The sequence below is a fragment of the Macaca fascicularis genome, chromosome 2 (assembly GCF_037993035.2).
Source record: "Macaca fascicularis isolate 582-1 chromosome 2, T2T-MFA8v1.1".
Lineage (NCBI taxonomy): Eukaryota > Metazoa > Chordata > Mammalia > Primates > Cercopithecidae > Macaca > Macaca fascicularis.
Window position 1 is genome coordinate 50,202,110 of NC_088376.1, and position 25,524 is coordinate 50,227,633.

At 48.5% G+C, this 25,524-nt stretch overlaps 1 protein-coding gene across 3 annotated transcripts; it reads right to left on the minus strand.

Annotated features, from left to right (window-relative positions):
• Positions 1-4,526: 4,526 nt before the first annotated feature.
• Positions 4,527-25,160, minus strand: ZIC4 (Zic family member 4). Of its 3 annotated transcripts, none has more exons than XR_012430788.1 (5): positions 22,575-24,661; positions 21,337-21,421; positions 10,591-14,958; positions 9,413-9,728; positions 4,527-7,336 (listed from the first exon to the last, which is right to left on the minus strand). XR_012430788.1 is itself a non-coding variant. In XM_005546036.4 (5 exons), coding segments are annotated over exons 2-5 (1,005 nt in total). In that variant the 5' UTR covers positions 21,407-21,421; positions 24,980-25,160; the 3' UTR covers positions 4,527-7,335. The 3 variants fall into 3 exon arrangements, 2 of the variants coding, with proteins under 2 accessions (XP_005546093.1, XP_065396152.1); XM_005546036.4 differs by lacking the exon at positions 22,575-24,661 and adding an exon at positions 24,980-25,160 and having other exon boundaries at positions 14,341-14,958; XM_065540080.2 differs by having other exon boundaries at positions 14,341-14,958.
• Positions 25,161-25,524: the final 364 nt, after the last annotated feature.

Consider the following 25,524-nt stretch of genomic DNA (forward strand, 5'->3'; position numbering starts at 1 on the left):
CTCCTAGACACCACCCTCCCCCACCCATGAGAAGAGATCCAGAGAACAAGAGATCTGTAGTTGGGACTGAAGAGCAGGCATTTCAATATGGATATGTATCCATTCTATCCATTCTAACTGCAATATCTTTTGTGAAAGTGAAGCTACTTAAGGCAATTTCCATAAGATCCGTCCTAGAAGAAAAGGTTCTGTGGGGACAAGGTGAGAAAGCTGTTAACTATTGTCTGGCCCTGAAAAGGTCGTAAGTCAGAGCCTCAGTAGCTGACCTGTCAGGGCAAGGTATAAAGGCTTTATTCATGCAGTTGCTGCAATGTTCTCAGCTCTCACAAAAGTGTTTTTATGATTCGATTTTCTTACCTCTTTTCTTAATTAAAAAGCTGAACCGTTAGAATAGCACCTGCATCTGTCCTGACAGTGCCTGCATACTAATTCCAGAGTCTTTACAGCTTGTAATTATAACATAAAATCAGAGATTGAATAAAACAGAAGGATTTTGCTCCCAAAGCCCTGCTAATCCCCTTTTAAAAGGGTCTGGTGAAATAATTCACAACAGTTTCCGGAAGTTGGATTACCACTCCGTTTTTTTTTTTTTTTTTTTTTTTTTTTTTTTACTTTTTACAATGAAATGATATTTCACATTTTTTAAAAGGCTGTTTTTCTACAACAGGTTTTTATTTATTTATTTTTTTATAAAAGAAAGTTTTCCAGCCTTGGGGGCAATAGAAAACATTTCACTATAAATTTTTTATTAAATGCAGTGGCAGGAAATGTAGGGAAAAATTTGTGGTATGTTTGAAACTATTTTCTCAGGTGAAAGTGGCTAAAGTGTGATGAGGAACTGCTTATGTGCATCAGGCAACTCAATTCTCTCAGAGGAAATAAATAAGCAAATATTTTGGGGGCAGATGCCTATTTTTCATAGCTTAGAAATATGAACATTTCAGGAAAAACGTTTTTCACCAAGATGCTGGGTGTACTCTTTAGAGGATTAATGAATACATTAATCAGTTCAAAAGCTAGAGGCCTCTGTTAAACCCTAAGTAAGACCTTGCAATGACACAAAGCAAGGACCTTGAGGTGTCTGCAGTTTCTCCTTAGTTTTGGCAAAGAATACTATTCTCATGTGGCTAATCTGGTCTTGCATGGGCTAGCCTTCAGTCATAGAAAAGGGAAAACTAAATCATCCTTCTGATAGCCTATATACATCATCTAATGTTATTGGTGGATTATTTTTTCTTATTTTTGCAATTCTACAACTACATGTCACAGCTATAATGATAGATAATTCTCTAATTTTGCTTTATTCTCTCTGCAGACATTTCCCAAGGCTGTTCTGATTCAAAATCATGTACAGCCTTGCTCACCTTGTTTTGCCCTGCATTTTGGCTCACGTAGTCTACACTGGCTCTAAATGAGGGAAAAAAAGAAAAGAAGAAGGTAGGACAAGTTTCAAAGTGTATCCTCATGGTCACATTTACACTAGATGGACCTGTACCCATGCCCTAAGGTATTTTTTTTCGTTCTCTTCTTATCCACGCAGTTGCTTTGGATGTTTGCAAAGCCACTAGACAGTTTGGACAATTCAGGGACAAAACTCAAGACCTCCCCAAAGTGTCTACTGAATTTCTGTTTTTCCTGAAGGACTTTGGGTTCTGAGCCCCAAAACATTCCTAGGAAACTCCCACTTGTTTTTCTCATTGGAGATATTTGGGTGAAAAGGCAAACCTATCCTTATTCGTAGAAATGAAGTTGGTAAAGTATGTAATTTGGGGATCTTCAGTCACTTGTCGATCAAGATGTTATTAATTTTTCTGAAACGAGGATTTAGTAAGAAAAAAATCATGATTGTGAAAAAGGTCCCGATGTCTTCTTGGGAAAAAAGTACTTTTGTGTGACTTTTGCCCAAACACCCTGTCCTCAGACCCTTAGCTGCCTGTCCCCTCTCTCAACTCACATTTTCCCACCTTACACACCCAAGACTTGAAAAACCCAAACCGCACAGGCTTATGATAAGATAAATTGACACAAGGCAGACTGAACCATTGTGTCTACTGCAATGCCAGTCTTAACAAGTCATAGAGGTGACATTAAGGCAATTGGTTTCTTCAGCTTTGTTCCTCTCCAAAATAAACTCAATTCTTTCTAACTTTTCTTGTATCTTTAAAAACTAATTTACATTTTTGCCTCAGTGCCTGGGTGCCCTGGGCTCTGGAACTCTCAGATAATAAACTTCTCAGAGAGTTGATCTCAGAAAACAAAGTGACATCGGGGCTTTCAGTTATCCTTCCGACTGCCTGAAGGAGGTGCACACTGCTATGGAGTTTAGGGTCCCTGAGGGCGCCACTATTTCTGCTAGGGACCGAAAATATTCACCTGATTCAATGAGGAGCTAGGGGAATGTTTCTGAAAGACAGAATCCCAAGATAAGTAATAGTAATAACAACTAGCACTAGCAAGTACATTCTAAATGTTTAAAGGATTATCTCATTTAACACTCAAAACAAGCTTGCAAAGGAGTTTCATTTTAATTTCATTTTACAAATGAAGGAACTAAAGCACAGAGAGGTTTCATCATTTATCCAGGGGCACAGGGCCAGTAGGTGGACAAGTGGGCAGACTGCCTCCTCTTATCCAAGATCTTTTCACCAGGCCAGCAGTTTCTACCTGGTGCTCTAACGAGGAATAGCGAAGAAGAGAGCAGGATGAGGTGGAGGGATCATTAGATGACTAAAGCGCACCCAAGCTTCTCTGAGCATTGTCAGTTCAGGGTGGGGGGTGGGTTACTTCCCCAGAGAGCAAGTGAGATAATTCTAGGGTGAGGCTAGCCAAGGGCACTTGGGGACCAGTAAATTCAACCCTCTGTCAAAGGTTACACTATTCAACTCTGCCAAACAATAATGACTCAAAGTAAATCTCAGCTCTCCTAGTGGCTGGGGCACTGAGGTGTCTAAGAGCACTTTCTCTTTCCTCTTCTACTGCCTCACAGTTCGAACTTGGAAGTTTTGAAGACAGGCCTTTCTTTCTCCAAAACCGTTTCACGGAATGTCAAGGACAGCAGAGCCTCCTGGGCACCCTGTCTTTTCTCTGCATTCTAGGGAATGATTCGGACCTCAATTCCTGAGTGCCCTCTCATGCAAGGCTTTCCTGGGAGGAATGGGAAGGTGTGGGTAGAAGGGCTGGGATCCTCTCTGGAGCCATGGGCAGGAACAGCTGTGAAGACTCCAGGCAGCAGGATTGAGCAGAGAGCTCCGAGCCCCAGAAAAGCCTTGACTGGAAGTCCCGAGTTCATTCCTAATCCCCACTTGCTCCTCACCACAATGCTCAGTCGGTTAAAGGGCTTTAATGAGTGCTCTTTCTCAAAGAGGCCGGGTTGAGGAGAGGCCCCTCTAATCCGTCCCTGAGACAGAGGAAGGAGGCCCTTCCGCGAAAGGAACGGGAGGGGGCGCTAACTCCAGTGTTAACGCCCATGGACCTCCTTTCTCAGGGATCCCATTGACTGGGACACGTCTTGGTTTCCCCTCGTGGCCGCCTTTATCACACCCGTGCGTCTCTCTCGCACCTTTGCGCGCTGGGGTCCTTTCTCCCAATGTTTTACCCAGGACTGCAGCCCTTGCCCTACGAATTGAGTCTACAAGGTGTTCTCTAAGGAGACCCAGCATTCCCACCCCAGGAGTCGTTGTCTTCCCACTCCATCCAGCCCTTTGCCCCAACCAAGCCCACGGGAACCAACTTCTCAGAAGTTAAAAAAAGTGTCAGGCGAAAGCCTCCTGAGCGGTAGGTGCAGGGGCAACAAGGTATGCGGGTATCTAGAGGTCTAGTGGCCACACAGTGGAGGAAGGAAAATGGCTCTGGTGATTCATTTGAAATAAGTTTCCCAGTGGCTGGGCCAGGTAACAGTGGCGTGTATCAGATGCTGAAACTCACCAGATATCTCAATCGCGGCCCAGGAAAGTGTCATGTGGGCTGTAGCCCCCCAGTCTTCAGGCATAGAGACCTTCGCAGGTATCTGAAGGGAGCCTTGAGGTCTGAGCAATCACTTCTCTCAAATGGGGCAGAGTCCAGCTAGGAAGATCTCTGTGGGCAACTGTGCCTGAGACACTCCACCAGCGCTTAGTCAGGTCTTAGAGCGGAACTGTCCTGTCTTTTTCTTTCCTTGTTTTCATTCCCACCAGCTATTGGACATTTCTCTGGGAATTCAGACGTGGTTTATTAGATGTTGCTGTGAGCTGGAAATGCAGAAAGGTAGCCTTTCCTGGCAGACACTGAGAGCATCCTTCCAACTTTTTCCATTCTATAATGTATTAATAAATTGGTTGATGATGTCAGGGTCATTAGGGTGAAATTGGGATGAGAGAAGTCTTTCTCATAATGGCTTCTTTAGGGAGTCCCTCCTTTTTGCTGTCCTGAGACTAGGCCCCCAGAGATATTTGTGTGAATCAGTGAAGAAAGACTGAGGAGAGAATTAGAGGCTTCTGGAGGGCCTCAAATCTCTCCCAAGAAGAAGAAACAATAACAGGACACCAGGATTCAAAAGAGGAAGGGAAACATCACATCATTTATTTCCAAAGAAAATAGCCAAATGGAGTGCCATGTACACAAAGGCCTTTGGAGGGAAAAGGAATCACAGATTTAATATCATTTACATTTACATATTTACAAGATCAAGCCATGGCTTTCAACTTTGTTGTTCATTCAACAATCACTTTCAGTCAAACAACTTTTTATTTTCAAGTTAGTTCATAATTTAACTGACACTAAGGAGACAGATGATAAATCACAAACAGTGTGGGTAGAGAGGGTACAAACAGTCTAAGGTTTCAGCCAGGCTTTTGTGTATATGTGAATTATGATTACAAAATGTTTGCCTGTCTGTATAATTCACATTCATTGCGATTATTACATTTTCTCATAAATTAGCAATATAAACAAACATATGGAGACCTCCAGTTAACAAATAAAATCAATATCAGAAACAACATTTTGCAGCAACTATAATAACAGCATGGGTTACAGCTCGGAAAAACTTTACAAGTCATTTATTCAGCACACACAGTGTAGCGGGACCAGCACATCCTTATTTATTTAAACCACCTTTAAAACCACAACAGGAGTTTTGGGGAAACCTGAACTGGGTGAAAGTTTCTTTCCTGGGCACAATATAAAATGAACAACTGCACATGTGAATGAGGGGAAGGATGGGCATTTGCATGCATTTTCGATCACTATGTTGTAGACCAAATCTTCTAAGCTTCAACTGCCAAGATTCTGAAGGAAACAGGAAATTAATAAAACATCTCTCTCCTTCAGCTATTCTCCTTCTTATTAATGGCAGAAAGGGCTTGTTGATTGCTGCTAGTGAGAAGAAATACACAATGGGTCTATTTTTAGCAGAGGTGGCTTTGAAGGAGCAGGAGATATTAACAATTGCTTGGCTGCAATCTTAAGTTCCAAGGATCCTGGGCAAGAATATTAGCAGCTTGAGGGGTACCCAAAGGAACCCATCCAGGTGAACCAACTTGGGCTGATTGAGTGCAAGTCGGAGCAGAAGAAAGCAGACATACAATTATGGGCTTAGGGTATGTATTCTGCTTGGACCCTCTCTGCATACTTTTCCTCATGTCCCAAAGCTTGTCCCGAGGGTCCCCCAACTTCTGCATACTTCACCAGGCCAGGCCCTGACCCTGATGTCTAGGCATTGCTTTTGTTTATCCCTTAGCAAGACTTAGTCCTAAAGTTATGTATTGGTGCAGTGTGTGGATATTTTTTTAAAAGAAGTTTGATTTTTATCTCTTTAGAAACGGTTTGAAACTAACGGGGCAGAGGGAGTTTGACAGAGAGGAGAACAAATCGCTGACAAAGAACCTTTTACGTTTCATCAGCGTTGTTAGGACGACAAGCAGGAATGTCTCAGATAATAACTCCCACTTCAAAGATTTCTCAGCTCAATAGAAAGCGGACCATCCTTTTTATTCAACCACAAGGACTGGCACTAAAGAAGACTCCACTGTTTGATTTTTTTTTTCACTGTGTTTATTTTTCCCCTATTCACTGGGGTACTTGGATAAAATAAACAACAAGACAATTAAGGGAACATGGACTTCTAACTTTCCTGCCATCTTCCCCATATCCCCTTGGCCTTGGGCTCTTGAGTTTGCATCTAGGACAAGTCCAGGCCTAACGGTACCACACACCCTGCCTCAGAAAGAAACAAGTTTGAGGGGCCGCAAGAGACTTATGGGATGGAGAGGAAGAAGAGTGGTAAGGAAAGCCAGAGTGGAAATGTCCCAAGGGCACAGACTGAACTCCTCAGACTCCCCCAGGGTGGCTCCCTTCCCCACAAGTCCCCATTAAACTTAAGCCTCCATCCTACTCAAGAGTCAGAAAGGCGATTTGCACAAAACTGAGTTTGGAATGCTCATTTGTTAAGCTTCGGAGGCTGCTTTAAAATCTTTCACTCCTGATCCTGGAGCTCTTTGGTGCGCAGTCAAGATGCACAGAGTCCTTGTGCTCCTCCCTTTCCTGAAAGTGTCCCCTGCTCCAAAGCCTCCCACATCCGGGTGCAGGGTGAACCCCTAAACGCGGGCAAGTCGGGTTCTAGGAAGGAAGTATATACTGGAGAGCGCAGTGACAGTATTAAATGGCGTGAAAGCAAAGGTCAGCGCAAATGTATCTTAATAGAGTGTCTGTAGTGAAGTGTGCCGCCTTTGAAGCGGCCGCTCCCCGCGCGTATTTCCATGGCGAGCCTAACGCGGCATGCTGATGCACCGTCAAACTCACACTTTCAACCCCAAAACCCGACTCTTTGAACAACCCAAGCTTGATTAGACCTTTCTCCTTTTCTTTCCCCTCTTACAAACCATTTCCTCGCCTTTAGAAACTCGCCATCAAACCCAAATGCGCCCTCTGATCACCGCAGAAAGCAGAAACAAAGGGGGCTGAGCGGCGATTCAAGCGGCTCTTTTCTTCCTTCACATTATTATCCATTTTTATTATGATCGGGTACAAGTGCCCATTCGCGTGGGTTTTGTTTACCGGAAATTAAATGAAAATGATTTAGTCCGCGTCAAACAAAAATATATACTTGTATACACAAGAAAAAAGGTCTGTTAGACGTAAATATTATGTCCTTAATGAAAAGCCTGGACGGGCTCCAGGCTTGGCCTTTCAGGATTTCAGTGAGACTTGCCCATTGCCATAGAAATCCTAACTTACCATGAAGATGCACCGTGGCGAAGAAACACTGCTTTGTGCGCGGGCCCTTTGATGTAGCAGGCGCAAGATGCGGGGCGCTCAGCTGCGCGGAGCGAGATTACCTTGCGAGCAACGCGATGGACATCTGTAACAAGCAAATGAAAAATTAAAGGCGATTAGTGGCCGACCAAACATTTTTGTTTTGTTTCATTATTTTAGATTAGGATAGAAGGCAAAATGGGGGGGAGGGGCTTAGAAACAGAGGAGAAAGGAAAGAGTCCTACTTCAGGAAGGGTGACTTTTTAAACATAGGCAGAAGCAGTAAGTTCCGCAAATGCCCTCTGCACCTTAGCGGTGGGGTTGGCGTTTGACTATGGGAAAGAGTTGTTTGTTGCCGACTGCCCGCGCTGGGTCAGGCAGCCTCTGGGCCCTATTGTATTAGGGGGAGGCAGGAATTTCAGTCTCCCTTTCTCAAGGACGGATTCACTAAGGGTGTATTTGGAAGATGGCATTTTTTATTTGGAGTCAGGAAAATAGTTCCACTCCAGTTAGGACGTTATTTCATCTGATGAAAGTTGTGGGGACTGTGAGCAGGAGTGCTAATTGTCTAATGGTGTCTGAAGAGGAGAGAGCAGAAGAAAATTTATTAGTGGCAGGGCCAGGACTTGTTTGTTGGGCTCAGATTTTAAAATTGAGCTCTTTTGTGGGGCCCTCCCCAAAGAGAAAACCCACCTCCCTCCCCAACACACACACTGATTTTCAAATTCTTAGGGAACTGGGATGAATCTGCCATAGCTTTACTATTTTATTTTCTTTTACTTCTTCTTCAAATCGTAGCTAGGATTTTGGGGCAGCCCTATTCTCCCTGCAGAGGGGGGAAAGGGGGGGAAACAGGACCTGAGTTTTTTCCCTTTGGCAACAATTGCAAAGGTCTTTCTCGCCCCCTCCTTCAACATCTGGTTCTTTTTTTCTGGAGACTTCATACGCAGCATATCAAATACACATTCCATCTAGACTCGCTGGTTGTTTGCCTTTACAATATTTATTATTGTTGATCATTTCTCTAGTCTCTCCTACACTTTTTAAAAAATAAAACCAACATTGTGCAATTACTGACAAAGACCGTCACCGAATTGACGCGATTCACCCAGACACGGCCGCCTAGGTCAGGTCCCTCCACTTTAGAGGCCTCGACTCAGTGACGTCATCAGCTCGCTCTACACCCGGAGCCCAAGAACCTAGAAGACTTCACAGGCAACGCCTCTACAGGGGCTGGGGTGGGAAAAGGGCCCGGGGAGGCCTCACAGCATTGAATCCTGAAGCCTCTCTGGCGTTCCTTTGTCTGTATTTCTTGTTGTTTTGAATTGACTCGCCACCCCAAGTATACAATGTATATCGAGTCTGTGGACGACAGGCAGATATCTATCTGTGTGCCCAGGCCACTACATAGGGGTGGCAGCGTGTAACCACCACCCACACACCCCCTGCTGAAAAGACAATGAATCTCCCTTATCTCCTTTATAGAGGAGGTCGGAAAAATTAAGACTTGTGTATACTTTGTTTCAAAGGATACCTAGGGAAGGGGAAACCATAGGAAGGCAAAGAGGAAAGAAACTGGAGTCAAGAAAACGGCTCTGGAATTCCCTTTGCCGCCTTCTGTTGATCTGAACTTCTGAGGTTGGAATTAATGTGGGGGAGGGAAGTATTAGAGTGGGGGTGGGAGAGGCCCAGTTCTCGAGAAAAATATTTCCCATCCTGCGAAGCATGCGGGAAATTTGTGGCTTTACTTTTGTCATCTGAAGTGGCCAGGATTGCACCTAAATTCTCCATTTTTTTTCCATCTCCCTATCTTTTCACCCCTAACACTGGCTTTATGATAATCATGAAGGCGCGTGTAGGGGTGATGGTGCTGAGTGTGACTATAGAATAAATAGGGGGACCATATTTATCTTTTAAAATAATGGACATTATATTAGCGTATTCAGTGAGCTCTAGCAACTATTACAGGTGGCCGGCCTGCCTTCCTTCCTTCCGCCCTCTCCCTCTTCATGCCTCAGAAACGTGGCCTACTCTGCATCCGGTGTGTGCGGAAGCAACAACCACAGAGGCAGCCCTAATACCGGAGGCGGCGGCGGCGGCAGCAGCAGGGCCAGGTGGCAGCTCTTGGCTGAGGATCGCGGCGGGGGCAGCCGCGGTGGGGCCCAAGCCCTGACACACATACCATTCGCTCAAGTCGGCACTACGCGCCGCCACCGCCGCCGAGGAGGCCACCTGGGACTCGTGGCCGCAGTCTGACGAGGGCGACACGAGGGCAGACGGTGTAGCCGAATCGTAGCCAGAGCTGGGCGGCGGCGAGCGCCCGTGCACCTTCATGTGCTTACGCAGCGAGCTGGGGTGCGTGTAGCACTTGTCGCAGCCCCGCACCTTGCACGTGTATGGCTTGTCGCTAGTGTGCACGTGCGAATGCTTCTTGCGGTCGCTGCTGTTGGCGAAGCGCCGCTCACAGCCCTCGAACTCGCATCTGAAGGGCTTCTCGCCTGGCGGAGGCAACGCAGAGACATTAGTGCTCGCCACCCTCCCTCTCCCCCCAATTCGTCTCTCATTATCTGGAAAAGAACTACAAAAGATTTTCAGAAATCTCTTTCCAGGTGCTCAAGTCGAGCACCCCTTTCCCTCGTGCAGAGAGCGCCCCCGATGCACTCTCCTGAGCGCCTCCATCCCTCCCGCCTTCCTGGTCTGGGCTCAGGGGGAGGGTAGGGAGGAGGAGCGACAGTGACTCCATCTTAGTCGAGTTTTCATCCTCGAAAATCCTGATCCACTCTGATTGTTTCCTCCAAATTTTCTCCACTTGGAACCAGAAGCACCTCTGTTTGGAAATACATTAACGGAGGAGCTCACAATATAGTTAACGGGGAAGCTCACATCTGCTCGATTTAAAGTTGCTGTTTCAGCCAAACGTCTTTGCCCCTACCCTGCCCAGCCGTTCATCTCCCCCCCACTCCCAACTCCCATCTTGGCCCAAATTGTTTACTAAAGTAGGTTTTGCGCAAACGTCAAAGCGATGAAATAATTTAAGGATGCGCAGCCGATGCACATGATGTGTGCATAAAGTGGATTCGTGCTGCAGGGAAAGGTATTCTGAGCAATGATTCACTTCAGAGGAGATTTTTACAGGATGTGGAGCCCCCTCCCTCTTCCCTTCTACCCCCCGAGGGCAAACATTTAGCAGCATTCTTCAAATCTTGCCTAAACCGTCCGGGATCCCTCCAGATACGCTCGCCAGCAATAATATTTTATTACGCTGCTCCAGAGGCCTCCCGGAGACCTTGCTGTGGGCAGCTGGCCCTCCCAGTCCGAACTGACTTGCGATGTCGACCAGTCTCCCTAGACCACCCCCACCTGGCTGTCGGGTCTCTCGGGCCTAAGACGAGGGGTTGGCGCAGTAGGGTCCGCACAGGCCGAGTGGGATCCGAGGTCTCTACCGCAACCACGCCCTTGAGCGCTGAGGCTTCGGGAAGAGAACAGCTGCAGCTGTCAGGGCAGGCCCGGCTCTGCAGACTGGAGGGCGACCGGGTGGCTGGGATAGGCCCGGGAGGGGCTGGGATCGGTGGCTGCGATGCCCTGTAGAGCCGAGGGAAGGCGCGAGTGCACGTTAGAGTGATAATATTGGCCGGACTGAGCCCCAATCGGGGAGCTCACGGCCACCTGAACTCGCTGACGTGTGGGAGAGGAAAGGATCCCGAGAATCCGGAAGCCTAGATTCCTGCCGGAGCTGCAAGTGCTGCGGAAATGGGGGAAGAAGGTTCCTGGGCGCTTTAAACAAATGGCTGCCTCCCAGCGCTCTGAGTTAAGGGACCGGCTACCTAGCGTCTAGCTAAGGAGGAAGACGCACAGTTGGAGAACTGCTGTCTTTGTAGTTGCTTCTCCCGCCGCATCCAGGAAAGACAGGCGCTTTCCTGGGGCTGGTTAGAACAAACAAAGCCCCAATTCCCGAGCCCTGTGGAGGCTCGGACAGAGAGGTTTGCGCACAATCCGCACTTCTGCGCAATCAGCGCCTCCTGAGCCCGGGTCTCCGGCACCACCCGGTTCCTGGATTCCCACCCTACAGGAGCACAGTTAGTACACTGAACCCTCTGGAAGGTGTTGGCACCTGCCATTTAGCGGAACACCGGCACCATTTTATAAAACAGTGAGAGAAAGATGCGGAATAAATCAGTGTTCCTATTTGCCCCTCGTTTTATCTTCTCTGATTCCTGCCAGCATTTGCAAACCCAAACTTTCTTCCTTCTCTTTCAAAAAAAAAAAAAAAAACAACAACCTTACAAAAAAAAACCGTACAATTCAGGGCCTGCAAAAGAAACCAAGGTTAGTTTGAGAAAACAGAGGTGAAATGGAATTTGAGGTTGGTGCCCCTCCCCAACAACCCCTTCCCGCCCCCGCGCCACAAAAATCCCGCCAAACGCTTATCCGATCTCGTGAGCGCCTCGCTGGACATTCACGTAAAACAAAAACAATTATTTCGCTCCAGACGAGGAGCAGAGGAGAAAACAGCAGTGCAATGAGTGATACCGGCAGCCGGGAAGTTCGCAGGCCCCTTGGAGGCCAGGTGAGGCTGCGCCCCAGCTTGCTCCGGAGCTGCAGGAGGCGCCCTGGTCTCCGCGCTTGACATCACCCCCGCCCCCCGCCAACTCCCGGCCTCCAGTCCTTCCCCCTCCCTCCAGCTCCCTGCACCGCGCCCTGGGTGGGTGGGTGAATGTGAAGAGGCAGCGTTGGGCTAGGCCCCTGCAGCCCGCTCGGAGCGTCCTAGGCCTGGGGCTGAGCTGTGAGAGACCCAGATTGTCATCCCAGAGGCTCCGCAGCCCGGAAAGGCCTCCTCTCCGACCCTGCGCCGGGTCCGCGGGACAAAGTTCGGAAGCTCGGGGCAGCTGGGCCAGCGCCATTTTCTCGCACTTGTGGCTGGATCTGGTTGTCCCGGCGACTGCGCCCCGGCGCGGTCTCTTCTCCTCTACCTCGGATCCCCAGCACTGACTCGCCCTCAGAGGCCGGGGAAGGTGTGACGAGCTCCCGGCCCCGGCCGAGGGGTCCCAGGAGAGAAGCTGGGTGGCGGTGGCCAGGCAGACCGCGGTAGCTGGCCCTCGCCTCCCTCCTCGAGGCACCATTGTTCCGGGATCGCTGTGACCGCCGCAAAGTGAATGCTTTCGGTGCGGACAGTCGCCTTCAAAGCCAGGCCCGGGATTCAGGTCAGGGAGAATCTCAACTCCTGAGAAATTTGCTCCTGTTTGCCACTTCCGCGACTCGAGGAAATGAAACGCCATTAATATTTGAAAAGGCAATTATTTTCCTGTTGAATCGAGAACTGTCTTCATGAATAATTTGTACTGAGGTCTATTGCCATTTGAGAAACATTTTTTTTTCTCTCTCTCTCTCTCTCACTCTCTCTCTCCTCTTTTTATTACTTAGGAGGCGGATTTGAGGGAAATGCCCGAGCAGGCCAGACTCTGTAGTTTGTTGTTGATAGTGTGTGTTTTTGTTTGTTTGTTTGTTGTTGTTGTTCTCCCCACCACCACCCCCACCGGGAATGAATCAGGGGATCCGAAAGAACGCACAAAATTCTGTCCTGAAAAGACGAAAACCTGAGCCAGCCGCGGGCGCACTGAACTTGCTTCTCTGCTGTAGGTCGACTGTGCTAAGAATTTAACCATTTTCTGCTTCACAGACTTCAAACAGTGGGCCGGCAAAGAGCTGTAAAAGTTTGTTTGTTTTAAAAAACAACAACTCTGCCATTAAAGATGAGTTCCTTCTCCAGCTCAGGACTGCGAATCTACCTTCCGGGTGTCCGCCGCCAGCTCCCGGAGTAGCAGGCCTGGGACCAGGATTCGAGAGTGACCTACCGCCCCTTCCCGGAGCTAAAACTTCGGGTGAGGGGGTGAGATCCTTGCGACATTGTGGGAAACCCTGAAAAGAGCTCAGGGAAACTGTACACTTCCAGACACGCTTTAGAAATAAAGTGCCAGGTTCCAAGTGGACTTTGGTCTGGTCTCCGCGTGTGCCAGTGTCCGGGCCATGGACCTTCCCCGGGAAGGGAGAGTTTGGGGAGAAGATAGGCTTTAGCACAACTAGCCTTAGTCAGTTCTTTGACTCCAGCAATTGTCGACGTTCCAGCAAGAATAGGGGCGAGTAAGGCAAGGCACCGGGCAGTAGGAGAAGTGGGGCACCAAGCTGGAATTTATTTTATTTTCTCCTGTCCCCACTAGTCCCCTTCTCCTGCCCCCAAAATGGGGGAGGGGAGAAGATGTTGATTTCTTAAACTTCCAGGGAGGAGGAGCGAGAAAACCCTAACTAAGGAGAGTACAAACAATGGCTGCTAAACTAATTAATGTAACTTCACAGGCTATCCTGGAAGTGTGAAAACTTTCTCCTTGCAGTTGCATTAATTAGAGATGCTCTGGCCAGAGGAGTTCAATTTTGCAGGCTCTTAAACGGGACTCCTTTTTTTCTGTTAACTAGAAATAGCAGATGTAGTTGACACATGTCCCCATTTCCCTTAACAACTTGGTAAATGATATTTAAGGTGGCTAGGTCCCGTTAGGTCTGTGCTAAAGCAAAAGTGAGGGTTCACCAAACATCCCTAGTGTCTGGCCACCTAGGCTCAAAAATAGGTACAAAGTTAGCCCATTCGACTCCCAACTCCTAAAGAAGGCTCCAGGGCCTGGTAAACCCTCAGACCAGGTGGGCCAGGTTATCAGGAGGACAGGTGGAAGAGTTCTGCCCCGCAATTCCAAAGGGACCAGGAAAAAAGTTAGACAGCTGTTCTTATGTCTTTACGACTTTGGGGAACAATGCTGTTTTTAAATATCTCAAAATCAAACTCTTAAGCAGAGATCACATGTCTGCACACACAGGGTCTTAGGCACGTTCACCCTTGTCCCCCCAGAACGGAAATCCCGCACTATCCTCCCTACACACAGCCTCCGGAAACTTCTGTGATTCTAAGAATAGAAGCGCATAATTAATATTTTATGGCCTTGGCTCATGGTAACAACACCGAAATATCTTCCCCCTCCCCTCAGTTGGGACTTGAGGAAATCCAGACCCGAGGGCCTGCTTCCCCAGAGGGTCCGCACGCGACAGACAGCGCCGAATACTGACCTGTGTGAGTTCGTTTGTGTATTTTGAGATTTTCTGATCTAGCAAAGACCTTCCCACACCCCGGGAAAGGACAAGGGAAGGGCTTCTCGCCCGTGTGCACGCGGATGTGATTTACAAGTTTGTATTTGGCTTTGAAGGGCTTGCCCTGGCGCGGACACTCCTCCCAGAAGCAAATGTGGTTGGCCTGTTCCGGGCCGCCGACGTGCTCCACGGTGACGTGCGTGACCAGCTCGTGCATGGTGCTGAAAGTTTTGGAGCAGAGGCTCGGGGGCGCGGTGCCGTCGGCCGCCAGCCACTTGCAGATGAGCTCCTGTTTGATGGGCTGGCGCATGTAGCGGAAGAAAGCGCCAGGACCGTGGGGCGCAGCGAGGTTCACCGTCAGGTTCATGCCCCCGTAGCCATGCAGAGCTGCGGCAGCTGCCAGGGCGTCGCTGCGGGCCGCAGGCCCTGGCGGGAAGGGCTCTGGCCGCGCGTACATGTCTCCAGGGAGCCCCAGACGCAGGAGTCCATTCAAAGGATGGCTGGGGGAGGCCTGGGGAGGCTCCTCATGGAGGGTCGGGAACACCGAGGGGCTGGAGGCGGCGGCGAGCTGGGGGCCATGGTGTCCAGAGCTGCTACCTGTTGTCGAAACAAATAGCACGCATGAGAACCGGTGGGGTGGGCTGCGCGCTCTTCCCTGGGCCCCGGGGGGCAGGCCCAGCCCAGACGCACTACGGACTCTGCAGTCAGCCGTGGAACTCAGAGCCAGACCGCGCCAGCAGTGAACCCGGTGGACAGAGCAAGGCCAAACACCTCCGCTGCCGTTGGACCGGATTGCTGTTCGGCCAGGTCACCTGCGGTGCCATGAGCTGGAGAGGGATGGTAGCCGCACAGTAGATGTAAAGGGTAATGGAAGGCGCAGGGCTGAGTCTGTGGGTTGCTGGGGGTTCTGCTCCAGAGGGGTAGGACCTGAGCCCTAAGCGCACTTTGGCAGCCAACACCCCGGGGCGCTCCGGGGCACGGTGCCCTGCCGGGGAGTGGAGGTGATAGAAATGATGGTGTTGGAGGTGGTGGTGGTTCGGAAGCGCCCCAGCCATATATATTTTCAGTGCCCCGCTTGGCTAGGAGAGAGCGACCGGCTGCATGCCGGCCCAGGTTCCCCGGAGCTCCCTGTACCGGGCCACTAACACCACTGCCACCTGACAGTGGGGAGGGGAAAGGAAAACCACACAAAAAACTTCTGTAAAGTTTTTTTTTCCCTTTCTTTCTTTCTTTCTCTCCTTCTTCTCAAGGTTTGGATTTGGGCGCGCCTACCCCCTTGGCTATTAATGCCTACGCGAAATCCTGCACACTACAGAAGTAGCAGCAGGGCGCGTTAGGAAGTCAATAGAGATTCAGGGCTGTGGCCGGGACCCACAGAGAGGAACAATTGCCTGGGTCGCCCATTGGCCAGCGGCCGGGTCCTACGTCAGTGATGACAGGTCCTGCCGCACGCGGACGGTCTCTCTCTCTCTCTCACTTCCTCGCTCCACCCCCAACCCCCTCACACACCTCTCCCTCAAACACACACCCTCCTTCCCTCCCTCACCCCACCCCCACAGCATCTCACGCTTCTACTGCTCATGCGCTCTGACCTGGGCACAAATCCTTTTCTCTCCCCTTGAGCCTCCTCCCCCTCCTCTCCGGAAAGCTGAGTGCATCAGTTTTGACTCAGGGCTCCTGGAAGTACTCGGGACTGGGTTATGCCACCCTTCACCACAACTTTGGGGAGGGAGCATTGCGCTGCGCCTAAAGTCCTCTCGGGACCTCAGTCGGGGCTGATGGCTAGCATAGTGTGCGCAGAGATGGCGGTCTGGTTGGGCAGTTTGTCCCTGTAGACTGCAAGAGGAGGGGGTCGGGATCGAAGGACCAAAGGAAACTGCTGACTCGGGGGCCAGGAGCTGAGAAACTCCTAGGCTAGCAGTCGTTGAGCCTAATTTTATTTTTTGGCTTTCTCCGAAATGTCTCGTTTCCCTCATCTTTCGGGTTCTTTTCGTCTCTCTTATTTTCCCCAAACCCTCTACCTCACTTCGTCTTCCTTGCTTCTCCCCTCCCCCTCTCTTTCCTCTATACTCTCTTCCCATTTAGCCTTGCAGGCCCCTCCTCCCCGGTGTTGGAGAGCTCAAAGACGCGCGATACCCAAGGATCTGGCCCTTACCAGGGACAGGATTAAGCGGGAAGTGGTGACGGCCTGGAAAGGCTGGGCTCGAACCTATGCCTTCCTGAAAGGACCCGCCCCGCCACAAGTCACACCCACCGGCGGGCCGGCTTTCCAAAGAAACAAAGGAGTCTGGCGTGCATCCAGGAGAAACAGGTTTTCGCTCCGGAATCTCCCTGGGCCAATCAGGGATGCTGAGCGCTATACCCTGCCGTCGTAAGGAGCCTCTGGGAAAGGGGATTTAAGGGTGACTTCCACTTTCAGCTTCGGCTACTTGTTGCCTGCGGTCCAAGCTGCCTCTGCTTCCTCCTAGCTCGTGTTAGGCCTCTCTAGAGAGTGCACGCCGCGTTTCCCCGTCCAGGCTCTGAGAGGGCCGACAGGCTGCCTCCCACAAGATGCCCTCCAGTGCTAGGGGGGCCACTTTGGTGCGACGGGGGTCGATCGGTTGAAAAAAACTTAAGTTCTGGCCCAGTCGAGTGTGGCAAAAGCCGAGAGGCGGGGGATTGGGGGGCTTTGGGGGCAGGAGGGTGTCCTTTGTCTGAGCGGACCGGCTAAGATCAGCTGCGTCGTCCGGGGATTTAAAGGGCTGCTGGCCAGGACTCCTACCTTGTCGCTGCAGCCGAAAATGCCAGTCTAAGTGCTTGGACTTCCCTGGCGGCCATAAATAGTGCCCCCCAAACAGAGAAAGGCTTGTATTTTTAAGAAAAGTTTTAAAGATTGAGTAAAATATCCCATACCCCTTAGCAGAGGCTAGAAGTTCCGGCAGATTACCAGCAACGCTGAATATAAATGGAATGAATTGCCCCTCCCCCTATCCCCAGCACCAAGGACTATTCTTTTACATTTCCTGGTCGGTAAATAAGGGTTAAAAAAAATTTCTTTTTTTAAATAATTAACTGATGTATAACAGTTGGCAGATTCTTTGAGACCTTCATTTAATACATTGTTCCTCCCCTGGGTGCACTTTAGGGAGGGATTAACTTCCACAACAATTTCTCTCCACTTAGACACGTCCAAGTCTTTCTGCTCCTCCTACAGGAAGAGCTTGGATAACTCTACCAATAGATACTCTGTCAGTATTAAAAACAAAACAAAACAAAAAACAGAAGAGTATTTGACTGCCAGACCCCCACTCCCTACTCTCAAAACCAAGGGCTTCCACACAGCAGTTTTGAGACCAGACTCTCAGGATATGCCTCCCTGGCTTTCACCTTCTCCCACGGTTTACTCCTCCACCAACAGCCACCAAGTCTCTGATCCTTCCCCTGTCTTCCCTTCATCCAAGCAGTGGTGTGGCCAGGTTTCCAGCGAAAGGTTTCCACATCTCAATGAGTCATTTCACATCTCCCCACCTCACAGGTGTATGTTGAATGATGCAATTGTCTAGGCAACTCTGGACTGAACCCATGAAGGGCTCCGAAAAGCAAAACAAAAGCCAGAGTGCGTTCTTCTCTGAAACCCCTTGCCCAGCTGTTTTTACTATCCACATCTTAACACCGAAAGTATTCAGCTTCTGTGGTATTTAGGTTTAAGTGCAGGGGCACTTCTGCAATTGTCTGGCAATTAAAATATTTTTTCTTCCCTGGAACCTAGGTAATCTACAACTTACAGTTCAGAATGTTTGTCAAACTCATTCACTTTAGCTTTAAGACTCTGATTTGCACAAACATGGATTTTTTTCTTTCTTTCTTTCTTTTTTTTTAGAGAGAGTCTCGCTCTGTCACCCAGGTTGCAGTGCAATGGCATGATCTCAGCTCACTGTAACCTCTGCCTCCCAGGTTCAAGTGATTATTCCACCTCAGCCTCCCAAGTAGCTGGGATTACAGGCGCCCAACATCATGCCCAGCTAATTTTTGTATTTTTAGTAGACACCAGGTTTCACTATGTTAGCCAGGCTGGTCTTGAACTCTTGACCTCAGGTGATTTGCCCGCTTCGGCCTCCCAAAGTGCTGGGATTACAGGTGTGAGCCACTGCACCCACCGGATTTCTTAATATATACACTGTGACCCCACCTCCATCAAAAGCTTTGAATAACAGTATGGACAGACAGGAGAAGAAGGGATTTTGGTTGTTTGAGGCTGTGGAACCCTTAGGAAGCTTGGTGAGTCTGTTGAACTCCTAATAGTCCAGTATTTGCTGCACATATTCATCATAGAAGAAAACACTAACTTTCTAATAGAAGGTTGTGAAAATAAAGATGCGTTTTTTTCTCATTCAAGTTTATGGGCCCTCTGGAGTTCTAACCACTGACTCTCTGGACTCCAGGGATAAGAAACAGAGGTTTTATACACATAGTCTGCTAGCATACTACACACTCTCTGTTAGTCACTTTGCCTTTGAAAAGCTTTGAACTTGTGTATGACTTTTTTGTGCCAGCAGCAAAAGGGCAAACATATCTGATTCAGCCAAAATCATGGAAAGTAGGCTGGCCCCATGGAGCTCCTTCCCAGATGCAGCTTTCTCTTGAAAGCTGAAAACATCTGGACCTATTTTGGGTAGCTGCTTCTTGCTTGAGTAGCCAGGGGTCAGTAGGCCTGCAGGTCACTGAGGTTGCCTGATCTTTGGAAGTTCCTTAGAGGCATATGGTCTATATCTTGGTTGGCTAAACCCAGCAACGGGACCAGACATTCTCCTAGAAGGGCATTTCCCCAGAGACAGCAATAAGGGAAAACCAATTGTACAACTAATATTTACAGACAAGGAACTTTGGGCAATTACATAGGGGTCTTCAAGGTCTATCTTTGAAATAAGCCCCAAAGCAGTATCCAGTTAAAGGTGATAGGGCATCAACATCTGAGAGGCAGAGTGTAGTCTTTAGAGAGATTATTTTGAGTCTTCCAGAGCCTGGGAAGCAGGGAACCCAGACTACAGATATTATCAATTGAGCAGGCTAAGGAATGGTGTCTCCTCAATGGTCTTCAGATTTTTTTTTTTCCAGAAATATCTCACTATACATGCCCCCAACACCAAATGCTTGACTGACACATTCTATTCCTACCCATGCCTGGAGCTATAGCATTGTTAAGTCTACTTTTCTGCTTCATTTGTAGAGAAAAAGAATATCTCACAACCCACAGATCTTTAGCAGATGTCAAAATGAAGCACTGGGAGCTTGTTTTCATGGGGACCTATTTGGAGCGTATTGCATCACTAGACCCCAAATGTCTCTCAGTCTTCAGAGCCTCTGCAAACCAGTGCCCAGAATCATGCCCTAAGCACTTTTGCTCACCCTACCCAGACAAATATAATGGCATAAACAAGTGATTTCCTAGTTCTACTTTCTAGAAATAGAACATTTGGTGGCCCTAGCATCTGCCAGAGCTCCTTAAATCGCTGGTTTGAATGTCTGATCTCACTCTCTTGCAAAGGAAAAAAAAAAAAAAAAAAAAAGGAGGATATTTCAAATCAACAGCTCGGCTATTTTTCCATTTTAATGTTTTAAGCAATGCTAAATTAAATGATGATTATTAGTTGTAAGTTATGCCCAGATCAGCAGCTGGGCCCTACTCATTTGAGGGCCACTGTATAGAACCTGGCTAGAAACAAGTCTTGTCATTTAAATGTTCTGCATCTGAATCAATTGTCACTTGTTCAGTTCTTTCTTCCCTGTTTCTGTCCAGTTGCAATCCTAAACAGAGGTAAATTTCTTTAAAGGCTAGTCACAGACAGACTTCAAGATTCCTACAGAGGGAGGCTGTCTCTATTTTTATGCAAAGAAATAACGTAAGCCCTAGGAGCCCATCCATATTTCTAAGCCCAAATTGTGCAAAGGAGATGAGATCTATTAGGATTTTGGCAATAAAGGAGGATATTCTTCTCCTCTGCTATGGAAATTTGAGTTTTAAACATCATTAATGGAACTGAGTATGGAAGAAAATATGCTTGGATTGGCTTTAATTTCCAAGCAAGGATTCTACAAAGCATCCTGTGACAAAAGCTTAGGAAACATTGCTTTTGGACCTTCCAAAACAGCATTAAGGAATCGAAATAACTGAATTTACATAATAATTCATACCTCTCTTGAGACTTTTGCCATCAAATCATCCCCAAATAATATAGAGAGCCATTTCCTGAGTTGTCTATTTGACTTTGGTTAAGAAGGTTCCTTTGCCTACCAATGAGGGAACATCTTTGGAGGCAACCATCAGCTAGTGATATAGTTGAAATGAGGAAAACTAGACGCCTGGAAGGGAAAACACCCAACCCTAAATCATATGCTTATTCTAAATGGAATATTAAATTAAATTCTTCACAATGAAGGTATTCCTGACAGAGCAGCTGTCAGTCACTCCCTGGTCAGACACCACATTGTGGGAACCTCGTCGCTACCACATTGCAAAAGGCTGGTATCCCTGGTAAAGATGATGTATATCATGTAAACCCCATCATCCAGATCAAAGTCTGCTTCTTTCATGGAAGCCAATACATGTCAAACCTCATTCCAATCAAATTGTCTGGAAATGAATTCAAGATGAATATGTCATAGAATAACGTGACAGTGGAATTGCAGAAGGTCAGGGGTGGTAGTTTCAATGAGAGAATCGTCAAATATTAATTCTGGAACGTCCAGATGAGTAGGCATTGAGGGGGATTAGCCGGCTGCTGGTGGGACGTTGTGTCATTGATTTGTGTGCAAATGTATTGAACACCAAGGTGTTCTAAGTTTCATTTGAACTCAAGAAACTCCACCCAAACTCTCAACCCAACATAAACGAAAGACAAAACAAAACTTCCTACTTAAAAAAAAAAAAAAAAAAAGAAAAGAAAGAAGAAGAAAAGAAACTAGCAAACCAATATTCAAAGGAGGATTTTAACTTACTTGACTCTTTCAGAGTGTTTCGGTAAAGCCGTAATCGTTTCCTCATCACCAAGGATGTCTTGTATCTCATTTTCTGACTTTGAGCCTGTTTGGGAAGAAAAGAGTGACAGTCACTAGTTAAACAATTTTATACATCTGTGTGGCAACATTCTGTGGCTTGAATGTATGAACGAAAGAAGGTGTTGATCTGAAGATCCTTCGGTCTTTCTTTGATCATTTTCAAATTTTGAAGCTAAAGAAAAGGATTCTGCCGGGAACTGCCCATTTTGCAAAATTATATATCTTTGGTGATAAAAACATTGAAAAATTATAATTTCCCAGCTAGGTTTTTATTTGAAACTCCTTTGTTGTTCTGCCTTGCAATCAGAAGTAAGCTCTCTTTTAGTCAGTGCTCAAAAATCTGTAGCTTTTCGAATTTGAATTAATTGTATAAGAAATCTTATTATTTTTCTGAAGTTTATTAACTGAAATTTAGTGAGGTGTGGTGGGGAGAGTCTACTGAACTCTGAGAGGTTAGCAGTTAAAATTTGATTTATAACTGTTGGAACCAAGAAGAGAGGAATTTCTTTGCAGGTTTTCAAATCCTGCTTTGCCTGTGGTGGTGCAGAATTCCTTAGCCTCACATTTCCCACACCCCAGACCCATTTGGGATTCATCACCGGTTGACTTTTTAAAGTTAATATAAAATTTGTCAGATTAAAAAGGTATAATTTTAATCATTTGGTTCAAATCATCCACATTTCATATTTGAGAAGGGTAGAAATAACACCTCCCATAAGATGTACACATTACTTATCAGATTCACTTTGCAGTTAAAACTACCAAGCCATTGGCCGCCTTAAATACTTAAAGCCATCCTGAGGACCTCTGCATCCTGTCAGGCAAGGCTGAGGCAGTTGAGCAGCCAAACAGAAGCATCTACCCGGCCCCCACCCTCAATTTGGCCTAGAAAGAAAAACAGTCATTGAAAAGGTCTCAGGCTGGACAAACACAGCAAGTCCTCTGTCAATGGGGATGTCTGCCCACAGAACAAGCAGTTGTTTAACTTGTTGAACCACGGGCCAAATCCAAGTGGGACTCTGTTATCTTAAAGGGTATCCAGTTCTCTGTGCACAAAGATCTCTCTCTCTCTCTCCCCCTCAACCTCCAACAAGAATTCTAACTAGCTTGGCAGCTTTTACCTTTCTATCTCCCCTCTTTTCTAGGTCCAGGCCTGGGAGGCAGGGGGGTAGACTCACCTTTTCCCACAGGGTATTATTATTTTCAATTATTTCTAACCAAAAGGCATTCTTCCCCAAAGGTAATAAGCTCCTTCCAGTGCAAATCAGGAAAGAAAGGAGGCCTAACTTTGCATTCCTACAGAAGGGCGGCATGCTGGGCGTCCTCGCTCTGAAATTTCCTCATGGCAGGATGTCTGGCATGGAGAAGTCCTGGTTGGTTGGCAACAATAGAATTTACTCTTTTGCTTCTGGGGGAAATGGGTGTGAGGTTCCCTAGAGATCTCTGTCCACCCATAAGGCTGCTCCAACCCAACTTCTAAGAGGTTTGGATCACTTCTGCTCCAGGTCTTGTCAGCCTTTTGTGCACTGCAGACCCATAGACACGCAAACAAATGTTGCAGAGGTCGGGCTAGGGCAGGCAACTGGGACCTTAGGAGTCTCTCTGTAGCATTTCCATCACCCAGCCTACACAGGGAACCAGGGTAAACATCTCCTTTCGTGCAAACTCTGACACCGCTTAGCAAACAAGCCAGTCATCTTGCTGAAGGAGAGGTGAGAAAATTTGGGAGCAATCCTGAGGCCCCTGGACCTGAGGTCTCAAATAACGACGGCATGTAGAAACTCAGTTTCGTTTTCCCCAAAGGCTTGCTCCCCACCTCAACCACGGCCTCCTAATTACCAGTCCATAGCACATCCTGGAGACTTTTTGGAATCTGCCCTTCTGCCCCCACCTTGAGAAGAGGAACTGGTGCCAGGGAGCTCCAGTGATTGATAGTGCCGGAGGAGAGCCAAAAAGGTGGGACAGTGGGTAGGTGCAAAAAGCACCATTTTTATTTGGGGGAGCCTCGGAAGCTGCAAGTTGTGGGGCCGACCTAGCCGGCGCAGGACTACCCAAGGTCAGAGGTCAGCTGCAGTTAGAGACTTCAGTTTCCGAGCTGCTGCTTACTGATTAGCCGGCAGCGGGAAAGGCATGCCCACCTCTCCGCTGTAACTTGTCGCTGGCGGGCGCAGAGCAAAAACCCTGAAAGCTGGCTGGGAGCTCCGAGCCAGAGAGGAAACTGACCTCGGCCTTTGCCCGCTGCCTGATTTCCCCATCTGCACCCCGCACCTTCCTGGCTTCCCTCCATTCGACCCTCAAGGGCCAGGAGTTTGCTGAGACTGGATTGTGCAGGGGCTTTTACTCATTCTCCTATTCTCTAGAGGGAGAAGCTTGGGTTTCCCAGCTCGGGGCTGAAGTAAGTGTGGGCAGCCTCCGGGTGCCCAGAATAGAGTTTGCATCAGTAGATCACCTGCAGGATCAGGCTTGGCATTTCGGCCTCCTTTTGAATCACCCCTCCCCCAACCTGCAGGCGGGTAAGAGGAGAAAAAAGAGCGGCGTGCAGTGGTGTGGGTCGCTGCCAGGCCAATACTGTCGGAAAGCGGGGAAAACATAACCTTGGAATCCAAAGAGAGTTTCCTGAAGACGGTGACGGTCGAAGTGCAACCCTCCAAAGCCCCCCCGCTTTCCTAAGACTTTGCCATGGGCCATCCATCAGCCCCAACTTTCAGGTCCAACCTTTGAGCCAGTCCTAGCTTTCTTTCACAGCTCAGCTCTGTTTCCTCCTCACTTGCCCCTAATTTCCAATGTCCCTGGGCCTAGGCTAGGGGCCAGAATCCTAGGAGCTGCGGCCTGCTCCCCAGAGAGCTAGTTGCTGCTCTTGTTCGCACTGGAGATAAAGAAAGCCAAGTCCCGAACCCACTGCTGGCCGCGCGCAGAGAGCAGATCCCAGCAGTCAGCTTCCTGAGGCAGGACCAGGATGAGGGAGGGCTAGGAGCCGCCCGGAGGTGACTCAGGCGGCATCTGCCGTCAGGTTGGGGCGGAGAAGTTCCGTCGTCTTGCTGCCATCTGGGCTAACTTGGCTCTTTGACCCTGGAGAGGGGAAGCAGAGACCCTCCTAGCCATCCCCTTGGGGGCAGAGCAGAGATACCGCCTGTAAAGCCCCCCTCCCGGCACCCGCCTTGTTCATTTTTCGCGAGGGAAGCTCTGGGCCACGACTTCCATTCTTGTGCCCACGGTGGGGCACCCAGGCAATTTACAAGGAGAGAAGGGAAGACAGGCAGGCAACAAACTGCTCCTGGTTCCTGTACCAGTGGGAGCCCCATTTCTCCCCCTTTTCCCTCCTCCTGGGAAGAAGGGATGGACTCATCCTCGGCGCTGCCCCTTTGCAGAAGGGCCCCCCTCCTCCCCTCATTGTCAGTGGGGTGGGGCCTGTATCCACGGTTGTGGGGGGGGGGGGGGGTGAAGGAGGAGATGGGGCAGAAAGACTGGCTGGGCCTCTTCCCCCACTGGGGTTTGGGTGCCAGTGGCCCGCTTGAGGGCACTTGCTACCCGGTCGCTGGAGGTACAGGTCTTATCTGTCTGCCCCCTGGACTCACGCACTTACCCCACTCCACCTGTTGCCAGGATCGCCTCATTTCTGCACATCATTTCGGGGTGGCTGAGAGGGGACCACAAACCCCTCCAAGCCTCTCTTTTGTGGTTCCAGCGAGGCGGTCATCCTTCATTTCTCCTTTTCCAGCTTTCGGGAAGCAGTTAGGGAATGTATGATGAAGCAGAAATGAGCCGTCAGGATGATATTTTAATGGCTTATATGTCACGTTGGTGCATGTGGCTTTGAACTGGAGCCGCTCGCGTTTCCTGCAGAGAGCGCCGCAAATCCCACTTGATAACTTCTACAACCCACAACTTTTTTTTTTTTTCTCACATTCACTCTTACCCCTGTGTATTTGGATGTGTTTCCTAAAAATATCCTCTTGTAAACGTCCCCGTTGGATTTTCCACAGACTGGAGAGGAGAAGACTGACTTTTCTTTTTTGAAGAATTATTTTCCCTCTCCCCCTCCCAACAGCTACCCTTCCCCCTTAGGTCCCCTCCCTTGTTGTGTGTGTGTGTGTGCGCGCGCGTGTGTTTCCTGAAATGCGGACGAGG